This window comes from Sparus aurata, chromosome 11 (genome assembly GCF_900880675.1).
Source record: "Sparus aurata chromosome 11, fSpaAur1.1, whole genome shotgun sequence".
In the NCBI taxonomy this organism is placed as follows: domain Eukaryota; kingdom Metazoa; phylum Chordata; class Actinopteri; order Spariformes; family Sparidae; genus Sparus; species Sparus aurata.
In genome coordinates, this window is record NC_044197.1 from 13,153,345 (window position 1) to 13,173,076 (window position 19,732).

The 19,732-nt window shown below is 41.0% G+C and overlaps 3 protein-coding genes across 3 annotated transcripts in view; 2 read left to right on the forward strand and 1 right to left on the reverse strand.

The window, feature by feature from the left end:
- The window catches only part of faah (fatty acid amide hydrolase), a 49,955-nt gene that overhangs the window by 29,036 nt on the left and 1,187 nt on the right, over window positions 1-19,732 (reverse strand). The window contains exons 3-9 of the mRNA XM_030433921.1: window positions 18,640-18,780; window positions 18,329-18,462; window positions 17,975-18,181; window positions 17,823-17,863; window positions 17,607-17,731; window positions 11,477-11,602; window positions 11,290-11,387 (exon numbers count right to left, since the gene is read on the reverse strand). Of these exons, the coding sequence (XP_030289781.1) occupies window positions 11,290-11,387; window positions 11,477-11,602; window positions 17,607-17,731; window positions 17,823-17,863; window positions 17,975-18,181; window positions 18,329-18,462; window positions 18,640-18,780 (872 nt within the window). The remainder of the gene's footprint in view (window positions 1-11,289; window positions 11,388-11,476; window positions 11,603-17,606; window positions 17,732-17,822; window positions 17,864-17,974; window positions 18,182-18,328; window positions 18,463-18,639; window positions 18,781-19,732) is intronic.
- Window positions 562-4,079, forward strand: LOC115591705 (GTPase IMAP family member 7-like). Its single transcript, XM_030433922.1, has 2 exons — window positions 562-616; window positions 1,824-4,079. Exons 1-2 carry the CDS (start codon window positions 601-603, stop codon window positions 2,891-2,893), a joined length of 1,086 nt encoding a protein of 361 aa, XP_030289782.1. The 5' UTR covers window positions 562-600; the 3' UTR covers window positions 2,894-4,079.
- LOC115591707 (GTPase IMAP family member 7-like) lies at window positions 5,725-7,772 on the forward strand. The gene is made up of 2 exons (XM_030433925.1): window positions 5,725-5,810; window positions 6,340-7,772. Exons 1-2 carry the CDS (start codon window positions 5,795-5,797, stop codon window positions 7,353-7,355), a joined length of 1,032 nt encoding a protein of 343 aa, XP_030289785.1. The 5' UTR covers window positions 5,725-5,794; the 3' UTR covers window positions 7,356-7,772.

Genomic DNA, 19,732 nt, shown 5'->3' on the forward strand with positions numbered 1-19,732 from the left:
CTCAGCTCTAAAAGTGATGGTTCACCGCTGCCTCTCTCCCATCATTGTTTAAGTTGAATTAAGTACATTCAAGTCCCCTTCCTGCCTCTCCTGGTTGTGTAATGTCATGAGTTACAGGAATTGAAAGCTGTTTTTGAAACATTTTCTAGTGATAGGTCTTAGATCCAGGTGGTTAAACCAGTGGCTCCCACACACAGGAACATATGAAATAATGATTGTAAATTTATCAGAACTGCAATAACAATCTTTTTTTTTATTCTCTGAAAAAATGATGAAGCGGATTTTATTGTTTGAAGTAAAGCTCTATGGTAGGAGTTGTCAAATGCGTTTCACTTTCATCACTACGTAGACTGTACTGAACAGGTTGGCCATTGGATCAGTATGTGGTTTCTCTAATCTATTAAAAAAAAAACCTCTGCCACTGTAACAAGAACAAGACCTTTAGTTTCACTTTCATTGAAACTAAAGCGAGTCATGCAGCTATTTGTGGGTGAGGTTTGGTGCATTTGGCCATTATAAAAGCAGCAGCAGAAGCAGACAATCTGAACTCTGCATCTTCACTTCAGCTGCTGCATCTACTCGCTACTCTCTAACTCAAACATGGCCACAAACTTAGGTAAGTCATGATGCTGCATCCACGTTATCATTTTAGAGTGATCATGGCTAAATCTCATTTTCTGTAACTATAATGCACTGCTGTAATGATAACATGTATTTTCTATCTTATAAACTGTCATGCCTCTTACTGTATGTTTGACCCTTACAATACTGAGTAACTTCCTGAATTGCCCACTGTAGTGAGAGTTACTTTGTCTGGACAGGTTTCCACTAGGGCTGTCAAACGATACATTTTTTTTATCGCGAAAAAATCGCATTTTGTCCATAGTTAACTCGCAATTAATCGCAAATTAATCGCAATTTTTTTGCCACATTTCTTTCTGTTCTAGATGTACCTTAATGTATTGTTTCCATGTTCTCAATACTTTTAACATTATAAGAAAGGGCAAATATGCTTGCTTTATGAAAATGTTTATTCAACACTTCAATACATGCAGGAAAATAAAAGGCTCCAAAAATCTCCCCTCACACTAAATGGGTATCAAAACATGGTCTGCTTTTGGCGAGGGGGGGGGGCGGGGCGGTGGGCTCTCTGCATCTGCCATGTGTTTGGCTTGCAAATGATATTTGAGACTCGACGAACTTCAATGGTAACTCATTTCATGTCGGCAGTATGTGCAGATAACTTTTGTCCTATAGACAGAACCATCTGGGAGTGTTTTGAAAGTGAATTTGCCGTTCATAAGTCCTTTCTCCATTTACTTTCACTTTCCAGTCTACCGTGTTTTTCCCGAACGCCAACCTGCTTCTTCTTCTTCTTCTGATTCCCTTTCTTATTCTTCTGCCACCCTCTGGATCAAGACTACAGGTGCCACCGACGGCCGTAAATCAAACAATGCGCGTTTCTTTTTTTTTCTAATGCCGAGCGTTAATCGCGCGTTAAAAAAATTAACAGCGTTAAGAGGATGTTGCGTTAACGAGTTATTAATGCGTTAACTTTGACAGCCCTAGTTTCCACCTTTCAATTTAATTTTCAACTGACAATGAGGGCTGTTGGAAAAAACTGCTGACCTTTCTTAAAAGTGGCTAACTAAACAGTTTACTGAATCCACATTGGATTACTGAACGAATGTCAGAGATGCACATGACTGAATTAATTTCTCTTGAATATTTTTTCTTCTCCCCCATCATTGTTTAAGCTGAATGATATATAATGTATGCACAACCTGATGATCTTATTCAGTGTCCCTCATTCTTCTCCACAGGATCAAGCAGAACAAATAATGCAGAGTTGAGGATAGTGATGGTGGGGAAGACAGGAACTGGGAAGAGTACCACTGGAAACACCATTCTAGGACGACAATGCTTTGAATCAAAGTTCTGTGCCAAGTCTATGACTGTAGACTGTTCTAAGGGCAAAGCCACAGTGGGTGGCCAACAGGTTGCTGTCATTGACACCCCAGGCCTGTTTGACACCAGGTTTGGTATGGATAAGACAACTAAAGATCTGGGCCAGTGCATCTCTTATGCTTCTCCTGGACCCCATGTGTTCCTGGTGATCATCAGGCTGGGGAGATACACTGCTGAGGAAATGCAGACGGTGCAAAAGATTCAAGAAATCTTTGGCCAAGCAGCAGACAAATACAGCATGGTTCTCTTTACTGGTGGTGATCTACTTGAAGACAGCACCATCCAGGAATTCTTGAATGAGAGCGAAGATCTTCAACAGCTTGTGGCCAGATGTAACGGCCAGTACCATGTCTTCAACAATAAGACAAATGATCCCTCTCAGGTTACCGAGCTGCTCCAGAAGATCAGACATATAACCCAGAAGAACGGAGGAAGCCACTACACCAACGAGATGTTCCAAGAGGCCGAGAGGAAACTCGAAGAGGAGAAACAACGCATCCTAAAAGAGAAAGAAGAGAAAATACGAAAAGAAAAAGAGGAAGTGGAGCGAAAACTTCAGAAAAAATATGAAGAACAGATGAAGAAAATGAATGAGCAACTCCAGGCTGAGAGAGAGAAGGAGAGGAAAGAGAGAGAGGAGGAGATAAAAATGATGAAGCTGGAGATGAATGAGGAAAGACGGAAGGAGAGGGAAGAGAGAGAAAGAGAGAGAGAACGAGAGAGAGAGGAGAGAGAAAGAGAGAGAACCATCATGATGAAGAGAATGCAGGAAGAGCAAGAGAGAGCACTGAGAGAGGAGAGAGACAGGGTGCAGGCCAGATTTGATAGAGAGGCCAGAGCCGAAGCTGAGTCCAAAAATATATTTGATCCTCTGATTAAAGTTGTTGCAGGAATTGTAAGTGGGATTTTGAGACTTTTTAAGTGAGTGGTCCCCAATCCAGGTTGCTGAAACACAGAGGAACACCAAGGAAGCTGCCACACAGAGGAACATATAAAATATAGAGAGAAAATCAAAGACAGAACTACATCACGATCTCCTTTTTATTGTTTTGAATGATCTGATTGATAAAGCTACTTTTATTTGTTGAAGTCAAGCTATATACTGCCTGTCACTCACTATTATACCATGGTGTGGGTGAATTTTCCATTCTGATTGGCTGGAGGGTGTCAATTAACTGTCGATATAGTGAAACTTTCAGTGAAACAGTCTGATTATTGGTCTGAATCAATACGCTGTAATCTGTATCTAAAATGAGTGGTACTGGCATCAGCTGGCTGCAGACAACTCAATGCTTGAAATAAATCAATAAAAAAAAAATCAGAACTCTTGTATACAACACAAAGTGTAGTCCTTCAGTGTATTATCCTCTGACACCACATGGTAGTGCTATAAACACACACGCTGCAACAAGGCGCTTACACTCATAAATCATATAGTGGGTAACCTACGTGTCCGCTGGCTGAACTGTCCATAATAAGTAATGGATAACTCATAAAAAGGTGAGCAAACTCTGTTTGATTTGAAAAAGCTGATTAAACTATGTGCATTTACTTCTCACTTCAGCCTTGCTACACTGTCCCTCTGAGCTTACTGTATCAAGCGATCCTCCCACATCTAATTCACTACTTAACTCACTGCTTTAGGCTGCAGCTGGCCAGTCTTTTGTTCATGTACATTTTTATTGATTTGGGAAGCATGACAAAGTCAAACTCAAAGATGTTGCCAGGGAATCAGACTTGCTGCTTGTGAAAAACGTTATAGTTTCATCACAAAACACACGAAAATACCAAATGCACCAAATAACAAACTGACTTAAGTGTTAAGTGTGTTAATGTTTTTCTTGGTCAAGTGACCATGATAAACAGGTTAATGCTCTTTGAAGTGACCATTATCAGGAGCCTCCGCAAAATCCACTGGTTCAGACCTCCACATCGTCCATTAATTCCTCATAATGGAAACCTCGTCCCTTACACATCACAGGCTCACATTGCCATCTTGTATTCTTTCCACAGAATGTTTTGAATACAGATTGAACACATATGTGGTGTGAAGGGAAACATTTGACAGTATAAAATATTTGTATATGATTTATATTTTTCAGATCAGACCTCCACTTTTTTTTCCCAGTTAATGATTTGTATTGTACTGTGTTTGTTGTTTAAACGCTGCATTTCATTTTCTGCAGACTAAAAGTTATTTTCTTTTACTCTCTCACTGATTGTGTAACTGTTTGCAAAAACCTATATTATTTCTGTTCATCTGTTGGTCACAATTTCTCTTTAACAATTGATTTCATGCATAATGATGATGATGCAACTCAAGAACAAATGTGAAATAAAGAAGTGATAATTGACTATAGGCTACTTTACCAGAAATGAGAAAGTGAGAAAAGGGAATAATCCTCTGGCATTACATGAACATGCCCTTTTTACAACAAACTGGAAAGTTTTCTTTGTGGCAGTGCCAAAAAATGTTTTTGAACGGGAAGTGTAGACTAGCATGGTGATAAAAGTGTGGTACAGTCTCTCTCTCTCCAAATGTTATCAGACTACTTTTACTGGCATTGTGTGCAGTTGGTTGGACTATGTCAAAGATTTTTAATTTCACTGGCTATGTTGACGATGCAACTCAAGAACAAATATGAAATAAAAGACTTGGGATGAGACCTAACCTTTGTCAGAGTACTTATCAACAAGTTCAAAGGTCACATGTCAATACTTTCTCAGGAAACTAGAGTCTTATACTGAACTAGTTGTGGACACCTTGAAGTATACAATTATTTTCAAATGGCTGTAGATGAAGAAAATGCTAACTAACAACTGTCCAATATAGTTTTAACAAGTAGAGTTTGTTTCTCACAAACTCCCTGCAATGTTGATAAATGGACTTGGCAGGCAAGACACAACACTGCTACAGTAGGTTCTAATCAAAGTACCACAAACAAGATCAGTTACATTCCACAGAGAACAATGAGTGTGGCGTGTCCTGCAGAAATAAGTGCTGACTAATGATCTCTTTTGCTGGTATATGGAGGATAATGTCTGATTTTCCTTTATATTGTAGACACAGTATAGAATTCAACATGTACAAAATGAATTATTAAAAAACAACCATCACAAATGTATATTCAGGTTTAAATAGAGCTGTACATTCAAAGGGATGTACCTGCTGTTGTCACAAGCTACCTGACAGCCTGCTGCTTATCCAGAGCAAAATGGTGTGTCTGTTAAGTTTTGGTTGAGCTGAAGCCTCAGCTCTAATAGTGATGGTTCATTACTGCCTCTCTTCCGTCATTGTTTAAGTTGAATTAAGTACATTCAAGTCCCCTTCCTCCCTCTCCTGGTTGTGTAATTTCATGAGTTACAGGAATTGAAAACTGTTTTCGAAACATTTTCTAGTGAGTGGTCTTAGATCCTGGTGGTTGAACTAGTGGCTCCCACACACAGCAACATATGAAATAATAATGTAAATTTATCAGAACTACAATAACAATCTTTTTTTTTTATTCTCTGAAAAAATTATGAAGCAGATTTTATTGTTTGAAGTAAAGCTCTATGGTAGGAGTTGTAAAATGCATTTCACTTTCATCACTACCTAGACTGTACTGAACAGGCTGGCCATTGGATTAGTATGTGGATTCCCCATTTACTAGTACCTGTAAAAAGCACAAGACCTTTAGTTTCAATTTCATTGTGAGTCGTACAGCTATTTGTGGGCGAGGTTTGGTGCATTTGGCTCATTATAAAACAGCAGCAGGAGCAGACAGTCTGAATTGTGAATCTTCACTTCAGCTGTTGTATCTACTCGAGACTCTTTAACTCAAACATGGCCACAAACTTAGGTAAGATATGATGCTGCGTCCACGTTATCATTTTAGAGTGACCATGGTTGAATCTCATTTTCTGTCACAATAATGTACTGCTGTAATGATAAAATGCTTTTTTTATCTTATAAACTCATGCCTCTTACTGTATGTCTATGCTCAATTATTTTCTTTCTGATTCATTGAGACATATTCTGGGATTATGTTGTCAACATTTGAAGAATATTTTTGGCAGCGGACAAATATACCTTGTATCAGAATTTGAGATGTAAACCACAAATGGACCAAATACAGTTGCTCAATGTAGATGAATCCAATGTTTGACCTTGACAATACTGAGTAACTTCCTGAATTGTACATTGTAGTGAGGGAGAGGGCTGTTGAAAACAACTGCTGACCTTTCCCTTAAGTTGCTAACGGAAGAGTTTCCTGAAGCCACATTGAGATCATTGAAAGAAAGTCAGAGATGCACATGACTTTTATTCTGAGTAGTTTGTCTTCTCCCCCATCATTGTTTAATCATTGTTTCCTTCATTCTTCTCCACAGGATCAAGCAGAACAAATAATGCAGAGCTGAGGATAGTGATGGTGGGGAAGACAGGAACGGGGAAGAGTGCCACTGGAAACACCATTCTAGGACGACAATGCTTTGAATCAAAGTTCTGTGCCGAGTCTATGACTGTAGACTGTTCTAAGGGCAAAGCCACAGTGGGTGGGCAACAGGTTGCTGTCATTGACACCCCAGGCCTGTTTGACACCAGGTTTGGTATGGATAAGACAGCTAAAGGTCTACGCCAGTGCATCTCTTATGCTGCTCCTGGACCCCATGTGTTCCTTGTGATTGTCAAGCTGGGGAGATACACTGCTGAGGAAATGCAGTCGGTGGAAAAGATTCAAGAAATCTTTGGCCAAGCAGCAGACAAATACAGCATGGCTCTCTTTACTGGTGGTGACCTACTTGAAGACAGACCATTTGAGGACTTCTTGAATGAAAGCAAAAATCTTCAACATCTTGTGGCCAGATGTAACGGCCAGTACCATGTCTTCAACAATAAGACAAAGGATCCCTCTCAGGTCACTGAGCTGCTCCAGAAGATCAGAAATATAACCCAGAAGAACGGGGGAAGCCACTACACCAACGAGATGTTCCAAGAGGCCGAGAGGAAACTTGAAGAGGAGAAACAACGCATCCTAAAAGAGAAAGAAGAGGAAATACGAAAAGAAAAAGAGGAAGTGGAGAGAAAACTTCAGAAAAAATATGACGAAGCCATGAAGAAAATGAACGAGCAGCTCCAGGCTGAGAGAGAGAGGGAGAGGAAAGAGAGAGAGGAGGAGAGGGAGAGGATGAAGCTGGAGATGAATGAGGAAAGGCGGAAGGAGAGGGAAGAGAGAGAAAGAGAGCGAGAGAAAGAGAGAAGAGAGAGAGAAAGGGAGACAGCCAACATGATGCAAAGAATGAAGGAAGATCATGAGAGAGCACTGAGAGAGGAGAGAAACAGGGTGCAGGCCAGGCATGAAGTAAAAGCCAGAGCCAGAGCTGAGCGTGGTTGTGTCATTTTATGAAATAAAAAAAACTGGAAGCTGTTTTTGGAGCCTTTGGAGCTAATTTTATTCGCTTATGTTGAGCTCTATACTGCATGTTAGTCACTCACATCATAGTCTAACGTTGCCATCTAGTGTTGGATCATGAAGGAACAGAAAAGTGGTGTGTAGGGCAACATTTGACAGTATAACATGTTTGTCTATCATTTTAACTTTAAATATCACATCATAACATCATTACTCATAACTGTCATTTAACCACTGCATTTTGTTTCTGCAGACTAATAGTTGCTTTCTTTTACTAGCACACTAAATCTATAGCTGTTTGGAAATGGATTCATCATATGACTTGTTGTCTTGTTAGGCATAATTTCACTGGCTCTGTTGATGACGCAACTCAAGAAGAAACTTGAAATAAAGATGTGATGGAGGACGAAACCTTTGTCTGAGCAATTATTAATCATCAAGGGTTCACATGTCGTACCACCTACCTAAGCATTGTTGCAGACCATGTACACCATTTCATGGAAATGGTATTCCCTGATGGCTGTGGCCTCTTTCAGCAGGATAATGCACCGTGCCACAAAGCAAAAATGGTTCAGGAATAGTTTGAGGTGCACAAAAACGAGTTTGTATATTCCAAATGTCCAGATGAAAAAAATGTTGAGCCTTTTCATGGTGTTATTGATAGGACAGCTGAGAGAGAAGTGGGATGAGAGAGAGGGGCCAGGATGATACCCAGCAGAGGGTCGGACTTGAACACTTGGCCGCAGTGAGGATGAAGCCTCTGTATACGAGACGCACGCTCGACTAACCGAGTTACCGGGCAGCCCCAAGATGACCATTTTTTACTGGACTGCAATGTTCATATTTTAGTATGTTATGCAGCACTATCATTTGTGAATGTGCAGCCCAGCTTCTACGATCAGACTGTGCCTTTAAGTAAGTCTAGCAGAACCAGAAGCAGAAGGAGAACAATTACTGTTCAGTGATTTTTCATTGTAATTTGTATTGACCATATAGAGGAGAAGTAGTGACAGTCTCAAGAGAACAAGTTCACCTAATTGAGGAGTATGATTTCGCCCTCTGCTGTTCAAACAGAACAAAACAATGACAAGCACACAGAGTAAAATGCCTTCATGCAGACCTTGTTTGATCCATGATCTTTATGAGCAAAATAGCTACGATAGGTTGGAAGCAATCCCACAACGGTATCGCCACATTTTTTTATGATATGGCTAAGGTGGTATATCGTTTCACCCCTAGGTGTCACCATGGCATCAAAGTGATCTCGCTCTTTAGCCTTTTGTCCTTTCGGTAAATAGTCCCATTCAACCCATAAGTAGTCAGTGGTTAATCACCCAAAACTTTTTTAGTCACTCACTGCTGCAAAGCCCACACATGCTAGGTACCTCAACAGAGGGTAACAAACTGAACTCAGCCAGACTGCTTGTTGGAAATTTGGCTTATGTAAAACAGTACCACATCCAGCTAGGGGGCCTGGCTGTTGAAGGTCTCACTGTCATACTTCCTCAACTCAAAGACTCATTGGGAGGGAGCCTGTTGATTTGGGTGGACATAGGGTTTATTATCTTTTGTCCAACAGAAATCAAAGGAGATGGAATTGGGCCAACCCTGCCACAATTAATCAGTCAAACAGAGAAAATAAAAGAGTATATACACTACTCACAATAAGTTAGGGATATTGTGAGAGACTCAGTGGATTTCATACATACGGTGTTTGTTTCACTTCAGAGAGTTTCGGGATAGGGAGGCAATTGCATTGGGGTGATAGACACACCTCATTTTGTGTTTTCCACGTAATGGTCTCACTGTGTACAGTGTGCCTTACATATTGGGGCCAATACCAAAAAACTAAAAGACAACCCTTTTCAATGTGGCATCAATTTCAACATTCTGTGGGTATAAAAAGCTGGTATTGTCAGTAAGTCATTCCAAGTTCATCATTCAAACAGCCATGAACACACAACGTCACTTAACGGACGAGCAGCGCCACCTGGCCATAGCGCGCCTTCGGGTCGGTGGAAGGCAGTCAGATGTTGCTCGTGAACTTGCTGTGTCTCAAAGTGTCATCAGCAGACTTGCATCAAGACACAGAACTACTGGCAGAATTCGTGACAGACCCAGGAGTGGAGCCCCACGAGTGACAGACTGCAACGATGACCAGTACCTAAGGACCTATGCACTCAGACATCGTTATACAACTGCCACACAGCTGCAGGCCCAGTCACGAGATGTGAGGGGTACTAGGGTGTCCAGACAAACCATTCGAAACCGACTCCACCGCTTTGGCTTGAATGCCAGACGACCGTTGCAGGTGACTCCACTGACACCAAGACACCGCCGTGAATGTTTGCAGTGGGCACAAGACCATGTGACCTGGACAATGCAGCAGTGGTCTACCGTCCTGTTCACTGATGAGTGTCGGGTCACCTTGCACAGAAATGATGGCCGTCAGCGTTGCTGGAGAAGGCGATGTGAGCGATACACCGAGGTCAACATGGTCCCCTGGGTTCCCTTTGGTGGAGGAGGTGCAACAGTCTGGGCAGGCATCACCAGTCAGCGCAAAACAGATTTGGTTGTTGTAGTTGGCTCAGTCACTGCACGTTCTTACCTCAGAGACATCATAGAACCCATCATCATCCCCCAATTCCGCCAGCACACCCCCAACTTTCTGTTCATGGATGATAATGCTCCACCACATCGTGCCAGAATTGTCACAGCTCGACTTCAGGAAGTCGGAGTGCCTCATATGGTATGGCCAGCAATGTCCCCTGACCTGAACCCCATAGAGCATGTCTGGGACCAGCTGAAGCAGAGACTGGATGATCGTACCCCATCCCCACGTGACCTTGCAGAACTGCGTGTAGCACTTTTGGAGGAGTGGAACGCATTGCCTCAGAACAACATCATGAGGCTAGTGAGGAGCATGAGACGTCGCTGTCAAGCTGTCATTGCGGCAAATGGTGGAAACACCCGCTACTGACATTGTCAATTTTTGTTATTTGGGGCTATCCTTGTTATTGTCTAAATTTTTGGGGTAATAAATATTAAACTAATGAAAATGGTGTTTCTTCTCATTCATAATTAGTAATATCAAAGGGAACTTTTACTTATTTCATTAAAATTCAGACCAAAAAGGAAAAGCACTCATGTAAATAACAATATCCCTAACTTATTGTGAGTAGTGTATGTTATATACATGAAAGAAGTATCATGGGAATTCACTGAAGAAAAATAATATAAATAACAGATATACATATAGATGAAGTTGCTGTCTGTTTGTAAGTAATGGGGTTCAACAAGAATGATTGCCATATTGTGGAAGGGTTGTACAGTAATGTTCTTGTTGTATATGTGCCAGTGGGCTAATAGATCCAAGGGCAAGGATCAGGAAATAAGTCAGTAAAATAATAATAATGATAATAATAATAATAATAATACTAATTTAGAAAATCCAAAGTTTTATAAAAAGCACATTAAGGCAAGGGAAGAGAAGAGAAAAAAATTAATCTAAACTACAATAACCACCTCTCTCTCCTCTCTCTCTCTCTCTCTCTCATACATACAACTAATCACAATAAAAACAAAATCAAGTATGTGGAGATGTTGCACGTGCCTCCCAAATGTTGCACATCTAGAGGAAATGTACCAGGTGTGCAACTGTACTTTGTTAAAATGATTTGTAGGGAGCACTGTTGAATCCCTTACCACACTGAAAAATAATACCCATTACAAAAACAGTTTTTACCATTTCTGATGCATGTGCCGAGTTGTGAATATCTGAGTATCCCTAGCCGCTGCACTATGCATTTGAGTCGTACATTAAAGTTTTAATGCGCAGGCCCTGAAAATTCTCATCAGATTAATTAAATATTAACAATGATTACACTGACAATGATTACACTGATCTTTAAACTGAACCTCAACTCACAGGTTCTGAAGCAGGGTGGTAGTTCCATCTCCAAGGATGCCCTTTACTACTAGTTCAGGGAAAACGTCACTGGTCTTCAGAGGACTGTAGGGTACCAACTACAGGATCAAATATACATATACACATATTTTATTGTTGCCTTTACTTATATATAGTGTGTGTGTGTCCGTGCGTGGTGTGGTCTTACAGTGTGTCCTGCTTGCTCCAAGAGGGCTTTGACCTCTCTGACGCCTCGGGCCATGCTTGGAGATGATCCTGTGTAGCCATCATTTTCTAGGTAACCGATCCTCAGAGGACTGGTGCTCTGGTATATCTGAAGACGATAGAAAATTGAAAACTTATCCTTGTTTTCTTCTCTTGCCAGATGTATCTCGATAATAATCTATCCCATACATTAATTTGTTAATCTGTTCTTCCAATATGGACAGTCGGAAACAAATATAGCACCCATGGCAATACACTCATTTTCACCGACTGAATCTGTGACGAAAAAAATAATACTGGGATTAAATTCCACCTCCCTATGTCTTTCTTTATCTTTTGGCTTTACAGGTTAAAATCTAAAACATACTAATTTGTTACTCTTAGATATTTAATATATATATAGGGGCGGCTGTAGCTCAGTGGGTAGAGCTGCTGGACTAGTGATCGGAAGGTCACTGGTTCGAATCCCAGCTCTCCTGGGGTGGAACTGAGCTACATGCCGAAGTATCCTTGAGCAAGATACTGAACCCCAAAATTGCTCCTGATGCACAGTTGGCACCTGTGTGGCAGCCACTGCCATCAGCAAGGGTCCTGCAATGAGCTGGCGACTCGTTCAGGGTGTGCCCTGGCCTTCACCCACAGTCACTGGATTTGGCCCCAGTAACCTCCCCTGAAAAAGGGGGGATAAAACATCTCCGCGACCCTTGCGGAAAACGGAACGAACGGAACAGATATTTAATATGATCCATATCCCAATTTAATTTGATCTTGGGAGCTGATGATCTGCCTAGGTCTATATTTGAAACTTAGTATTTTGGACTAACAATTTTGCAGATTTCCCCCTGCTTCATAACCAGTGTTGGGAAGATTACTTTGGAAATGTAATTGGTTACAATTACAAGTTACCCTGTTGAAAATGTAATAGTAGTGTAACTATTTCAATTACTTTCTCAAAGTAATGTAACTAATTACATTTGATAACATTTTGATTACTTTTCTTAATTTAGAATTTTCACATTTTAAGACCTATAGTGTGATAAACCTTTCAGTTCAAAGGTTGAACCATATATTATGAGTCTGACCTTCGGCCTGTACTGAAGGAGGCTCACTTCCTCACTAAATGGAGCGACAACGGGCTGATTTCAGCCAAGAGGAGCAGGTTGTTTTAATGGAGAGAGTATGAGCGATATAAAAAGCCTGATCACAGCCTGAAGCAACAGTGTTGCTGCAAATATGACAAGAGGAGGCTGATTTTAATTTCTGACAGCTCTACATTGAGCTGCTTTTAAATATGAAGCTTTAGAGCAACAACAACTGTTGTTTTAAACTGTGTTTTAGATTGTTTTCATATATTTCACTGATCGCAATTATAAAATGCCAGTGTGTGTTTTATTGAAAGCGAGGCTGGTGTGCATATGAAAATAGGTTACAGTGGGTTTTTTAGGTGCTGTAGCTACAAGCAAATCTCATGTTGTCTCTGTACAAAGACCTTTTTAAATGTGAGAAAACAGAGAAGACCTACTCAAGATTTACTGCGTTTGGGCAACACATAACAGGCGAAACTATTCATTTATTCATGGCCACATTAAGTTAAATTATCTGTCCTGCTGCGAGCGCACAACTTCTTTCAGTGGTGACTGACTGTATATAAAGTAAACAGGCTACAGCCTAATAAATGACCTCCTGACGCGAGTCGGATCATCAGCTGAGCAGCGTATCCCCTCAGCTGAAAATCTGTAGAGACGCTCAGAGAGAAAGTAAACAGCAGCGGGTCAGCGCGATCTCTCCCTCCGTACAAATGTTCTGATCCAGCTCCACTGGACTTTCAAAGGAAAGGTGACGCCAGCTGTAAATGAGTTAAATAGTGAAACAGCGGCGCTTTTAGAGCCGATTTTATGATTAAACTCTGAACAGAACCTGGTCGGGACCAGGTTATGAGCTAAGCATAAGTTACCATGGTGATCTAGCCGGGTTAACAGAGAGCCACCTTTGTATACAGGGAAGCCTGGCTTCTGTCTGTATGAAGTGTTTTCTGTGTTTCCAGCACAGGAACATCTTGTGCGCCGCCGACACTGTTGCTGCTGAGTCTGACTGCCGCCGTGCGGTTTGTCGGTTGAGTCGAATGGCACATGACCAGAGAGAGCCAATCACAAGCGTCAGTTTTGGAAGGAGGATATTGATATGAAAAAAACTAAAAACAAACATGAATCCAGAAGGGGCGAAAAACTGTGATTTTTCAAATGTAACTTAAGTTGTAATCATTGAAATTTCCAAAAGCAACTGTAATTTAATTACATATTTTCTCCCAGTAATGTAACGGATTACAATTACGTACATTTTGTAATTAAATTACGTAACGTCGTTACATGTAATTCGTTACTCCCCAACACTGTTCATAACATCTTTGTTTCAGAAAGATCCATTCAATTAATTCTTTTTCTTGTCCACTTAAATTTTTGTTTCCTGATTCAGTGCATTTTGATGCATGTTATCTAATAGTTTTAATTCTTTTTGTTTTTCTATTCTCTGATTTTTGTATGTAGAGCAATAGCCTATAATCTTCTCCTTAAGGAACGCTTTGCAGGAATCCCAAAGAATCAGTGGGGACACTTCGCCATTATCGTTCTCGTCAAGGCTTTCCTTTATATCCATCCTTATTTGCTGTCGCCTTTGATTTAAAATCCCTATGTTTAATCTCAGTATAGTATTTTTCAATAGTTTTCAAAAACCCATAACAATTGGGCTGTGATACAAGTCCATTGACCACATCTCCCACTCAATCATTCTATATAAATCTTGTGGAAATGTAAGGAAATAGTCGAGTCTCAAGTAAACACTGTGCAGGTGAAAAAAAGTATAGTCACTTTTTTTTAGGATTCAGGTCCCTCCAAACATCTGAGAGTCGCAGCTCCTTTATCATTAATTTCATATATTTGGTAGGTTTCTTCTCTCCTGAATTATAAGGTTTGGACGTGTCAAGAGTCTGGTGAAGTCTAACATTACAGTCTCCCCCACAGATTACCATACCCTGAGCCTCAGAGCTCACCAACTCAAAAATGTGTTTGTAAAATTTCCATTGAGATCCTGGGGGAGCATAAACATTTAATAAAAGTAACCACATCCAACATCTTGCAGATATCCCCGGGCTAATACAAATCTCCTGTCTCCGCCTTTCTTTTCATAAGTGCACTTAAAATCTAATTTGTTGGAAATTAAATTATAACCCCTCTCTTAGAACCCTGAATATTGAATATTGGCTTAAATCTCCATCGCTTAAGTTTTTTGTGTTCCTATTCTGTTAAATGGGTCTCTTGTAAGAGAGTTATGTTCACCCCTTCCCTCTTCAATTTTGTCATAACCTTGCTCCTCTTGATTGGATTTCCCTGCCCACTGTCATTGTACATGATTAGTTTAGTTGATTTAATACTTCTCAATGTGTTTGTTAGTTTGAAGCCCCTGTACGCCTATACCTACGTCACATCTTTCACCCCTGGAGCTGTAAAGAACAATAGCACAAACTACAAGAAAAACAAAACCATTAACCTGTAACACAGGAACAAAATAGTGAACTCGATCACAAATTACAACACTGACTTCCAAAATGATGGCCTCTTTAATGGCCTCCTGACTCTGATGGAATGTGAGTACAGAGGGAAATTCTCTTCCTCCTGGCAGTGAAAGAGGGACCTCTTCAGCCTTCCAGCTGATAAGTAATTCCATAGTGTCCACTAGAGGGTAGCAGACACCAAAAAAATGAACAGACTGATTCGCAAGGCCAGTCAAGTTGTGGGGATGGGGTTGGACTCTATGACGGTCGTGGCAGAGAGGAGGATGCTGTCATGAGTGCATGGCATCTTGGACAATGGCTCCCATCCACTCCATGACGTGGTGGCCACAGGAGTACTTTCAGTACTAGAATGATCCCTCCAAGATGCACCACAAAGTGCCAGAGGAAATCATTCCTGCCTGTGGCCATCAAACTGTTCAACTACTCGCTCCAAGTGTCAGACACTCTGAGTCAATAGGATGGTTCTGGACGCTTCGTTTCTCTTTTTGTATGCAATAATTACAACAAATAATGTGCAATAACCCATTTTTCAAATGAAGCATTATTTATTACACTGCATATATATATAGATGTACATTTCTTATATTTTTGATGTTCTTGCTTATATATAGTTAGTATTTTTCTGTTTATTGTCTAAGACTTTGAATGGGAGCAGCTGTCAACACAAGCAACTTCCCCTCAGGGACAATATAAGTATTTCTGATTCTGATTCTCATAGAGGGGTCCCAACCCAAAACTTGTCCTACGTATGCCCTTGCTCATTTTGCTGATTGAATCAGTACCATGTAGGCTGGGAATATGTTTTGAAAATAGGATGCAGTATGTATGCTATCTCCGTTACAGCAAAAGTTGGCATTATTGACGTTACCTATCGAGTGTCTCGGTGACGGAGAGCCTGGAGCTGTTCGTTGAAGCTTTTCCTTGAGCTTGTGTTTTCCGGGTTTTTTCGTTTTCCACCTGACCACCATGTCAGTTGGGCTTTCTGGTCCAGAACGGAAGATGTGTTACCGGTATCCCCCTCCCTGCCATGTTCGCCGTTGCTTCTTCTGCTGAGTTGTAAATCACTGTACCTTCATTGTAAAACACTCTCGGTCCAGGTGTATCCTTTAGCCCTGGAGGCTGGAAGTTGAGTCCCCTCTTCAGGCTATTCTAATGACCTCCTTCTTCATTCTGTACCTTGGGAACTTGACCAGGATTGATCTTGGCGGGGCTTCAGTCAGAGGTTTCGGGGCGAGTGCCCAGTGCGCCCTCTCTATATTAAGAGCTGTCGAAAAAGCCTCCAAGCAAAATCTTCCACAAAAGTAATCACTGACACCATGCTTTCCTCGACTTTTACCCCATTTATTCTGACACTGTCACGATGCGAGCGCCGCTGTAAATCAGTCAATTTAGCCTCCGTTTTGTATCTGAAGCTTTGCAAACTCCGGTAAAATATTCTCCCGCGACTGGATTCAGGTCTCGGCTGCATTGATTCATTCCTGCTTCTTCCGCTCTTCCATAGATTCCAACAATGTCCTCTCGAATGCCATTTAGTTGACGACTGGCCTCACAGGTTGGTGCCGAAACGCCATCTGGCTGCACATCGCTCGCCATGTTGACCTTCTTCTTTTTCTTCGTTGTCGTTGTCCTTACTTTGTGCGAGACTTTTCTTGCCCTTTCTGATGGACAGTCACTCACCCGCTGTAACTAATGCTGCTTTGACATTTCTTTTGATAAATTTATCGGTGTCGAGAACCTATAGCGCTATGCTGCCGTCACGTTGCCCATAAACACACTATTTTCCTTTTCGTGACGGACAAAAAAACAAATAAACAAACTGACCTTAAAAAAACAACACAATTCATATTGTTTTACTTTGTTTATATGTGGCAGACCCTGCCACCTTTCTAGCTTCAAACAGTGGTCTGGGGACCTTAGTTTCCTCTGAGAACAGCTTTTTTAAATTGAATTTCTTCTCCCAAACTACATAGTGCCCTTTACCCTTTAAAGAAATGGCTTAAACCTACTGATAATGAACTGTATGTTTACGTTGTTGGTTAAAAGACTTCTTTGCTTTATCTGCTCATTGTCATGTTAAATTGTCCTTGCAAGGGCCCACAAATTTAGTTCTCTGCTGACTGCATATTAATGTTCCTTTATGTTTCGCATTCAGCATTATATAGGTGAACTCAACTTATTATTGTCACAGCAGGGCGCATTTCCCCAGACTGAACATTTATAGTGAAAACAACCGGCAGCAAACCTCCAAGGAGTTTTGGTCATGTTCTCTTTCCTTGCTATTCAGGTGAGTACCGTAGACTGATACCACTGTTTACACAAGGTAAGTAAGTAGCTGAAGCCAACAGACAGGTCTTGGAGTAAAGAATGGGAACAGCACAAAGCTTGGCATTGTAAACAGCCAACAAAATCCGCCTACAGCACCTCTCAAACTCACTAATTAACACAAATTTCAACTGTGCAAAACTAACAGTGACGGCAATTCGCCCTTTCAATGTGCTGGATTATTTCTTGCCAGTTTTACATTTCTCTTTTATCGTAGACAAACCTGAGCATTAAAAGGTATGGGTGGTATAGTGGGGTCCAGTGAAAACATGTGGTCGCAGAGCAGAGCCTGCATACACAGAGCCAGACTGTCCACATCCCTCGCCATGGGTCCAGAGGATGAGCACACTAAATTAGCAAGACATAAGAAAAAGTGGCCAATTTTATTAGAAGACACAGCATGGTATGTTGAAAACGATGATAAAAAAACGTAGCTCACCAGATTTTTGCCCCGGCAAAGCTGCTCTTACGCCCCGTGAACTGAAAACACAAAGAAATCACAACATCTAAACAAAGCAAAGATATAGTGGAGAGTGTCATCATGACGGTACAATGATCATCCACAAATCTGACAGAAGCTGAGTAAATCACCTTAGCCGACCGGATGTTGCCTTAAAGCCACAGATGCCACAGAAGGCGGAAGGAATACGGACACTACCCCCTATATCAGTACCTATACCAAGCAGGGAGCCTCCTCCCCCGATGAGAGCTCCCTCCCCACCTGACGAACCTCCAGGTGTCTTCTGGAGGTTGCAGGGGTTCACGGTCTGCCCATAAATGGGGTTACCACAGTCATAACTGGAGATGGAGAATAAAAGAAAAGCACAGATAAGTAATGAGTATCATGGCCTTTTGCTAATATAAAAATCACATATGGCCATTTGTGTGATTGAATATTGCTGAACCACCAAATGTTGTAATAATCTGATTAAAAAAATGACGTACTTTAGTAGGCCTTGGGGCAGGTTAGTTTTCACAAAGGGAATAGCTCCTTGTCTCTTCAAAACTTCCACAATCACACTGTCCTTATCTTCAGGCTGGTCCAATTTAATGATCAGACCGCAAGAGGAGTCGTAATTCTTGTGTTGTGAAATGAAAACAGAAAAAAAGAGCAATGTTAGAAAGGAGCACACCAAGGACACACAATAAACTTGAGATGATGCTGTAACAGTTTTACAAGTGCAGACATAGCTGGAGGCCCTGACAGAGTAATCACCATCCTGTAATAATACAGGTAATACATAACTACAAAATACCTTGTATGCAATGTTTTCTTTGATGCTAACTGGAACTCCGTATAAGAGACCTTCCTTGTTGGAGGCAACTGTTTTCAGCTGATCAAAACTCTCTAACAAAATCCCAGTGCAGCAGTTGAGCTTTTTGTTTAGATCCAGGGTCTGTGGGGGGGGGGGGGGAATACAGCACAGATGGGTTCATGGTGAAAAGATACAATTTAAAAAAATGTAACAGGAGAAAAATATATGTTTGCTGACAGTGCATGACAGTTGCTGTGGGCCAAACACCTCAAACAAATGGCTATATTTAGTACTGAGATGGTGCATAAACTTGATTTAAAGTGGTGGAGGCGATTCTGGAGAAAGGTAGTAGTTTGTTGAGTGTCATTTCTCAGCCAACATACACTTTGGGTTAGTGGCTTGGACCGGAGATTCAACCCGAAGTGCAGGTATTTGACGACTCCAGAATCGCTTGCTCCACCTTTAAAAAAGCAGCATTTCTCTAAAGACTAGCAGTGTTGGCAGTGCTGGATGCCTGTGCATTGTGGTCTGTAGACAGTCGTATCGACATCATACCAGCATTTCACTACAGTTTTAAAGAGGTCATATAATGCACATTTTCAGGTTCGTACTTTTATTTTGGGGTCCTCATAGAATAGGTTTACATACTTAAGCTGTCAAAAAACACGCTACTTTTCTCATATGATGCATTTCCACAGCATCTCTTTTCACACTGTGTCTTGAATGCCCTGTTCTAGCTACAAAGTGAGCTATGTCGTGCCAAGCAAGGTAGTGCAACTGAATGTCTGCTGACTGACTGGAGTGTATTTTATATTAAACATATTAAAATATATATTTATAAAACGGCTGTTACATAGTGATGCACATAAGTTACGCACACAAGCAGGCAGTGTGGCCAGACTGTAAGGAAATGTTTCAACATACAAACAAGGATTTACTAGTTTGCAAATTTATATTCCTGTAGATATAATGATTAGTTTAGTTTGAAAATGATACTGAGACTGGGACACTGCCAACAAGGCCAGAAAAAACAAAAATGAAGGAGAGATAAGACAGCAAAAGTTCAAATTGATTAACTATTTCCATGTTTTTT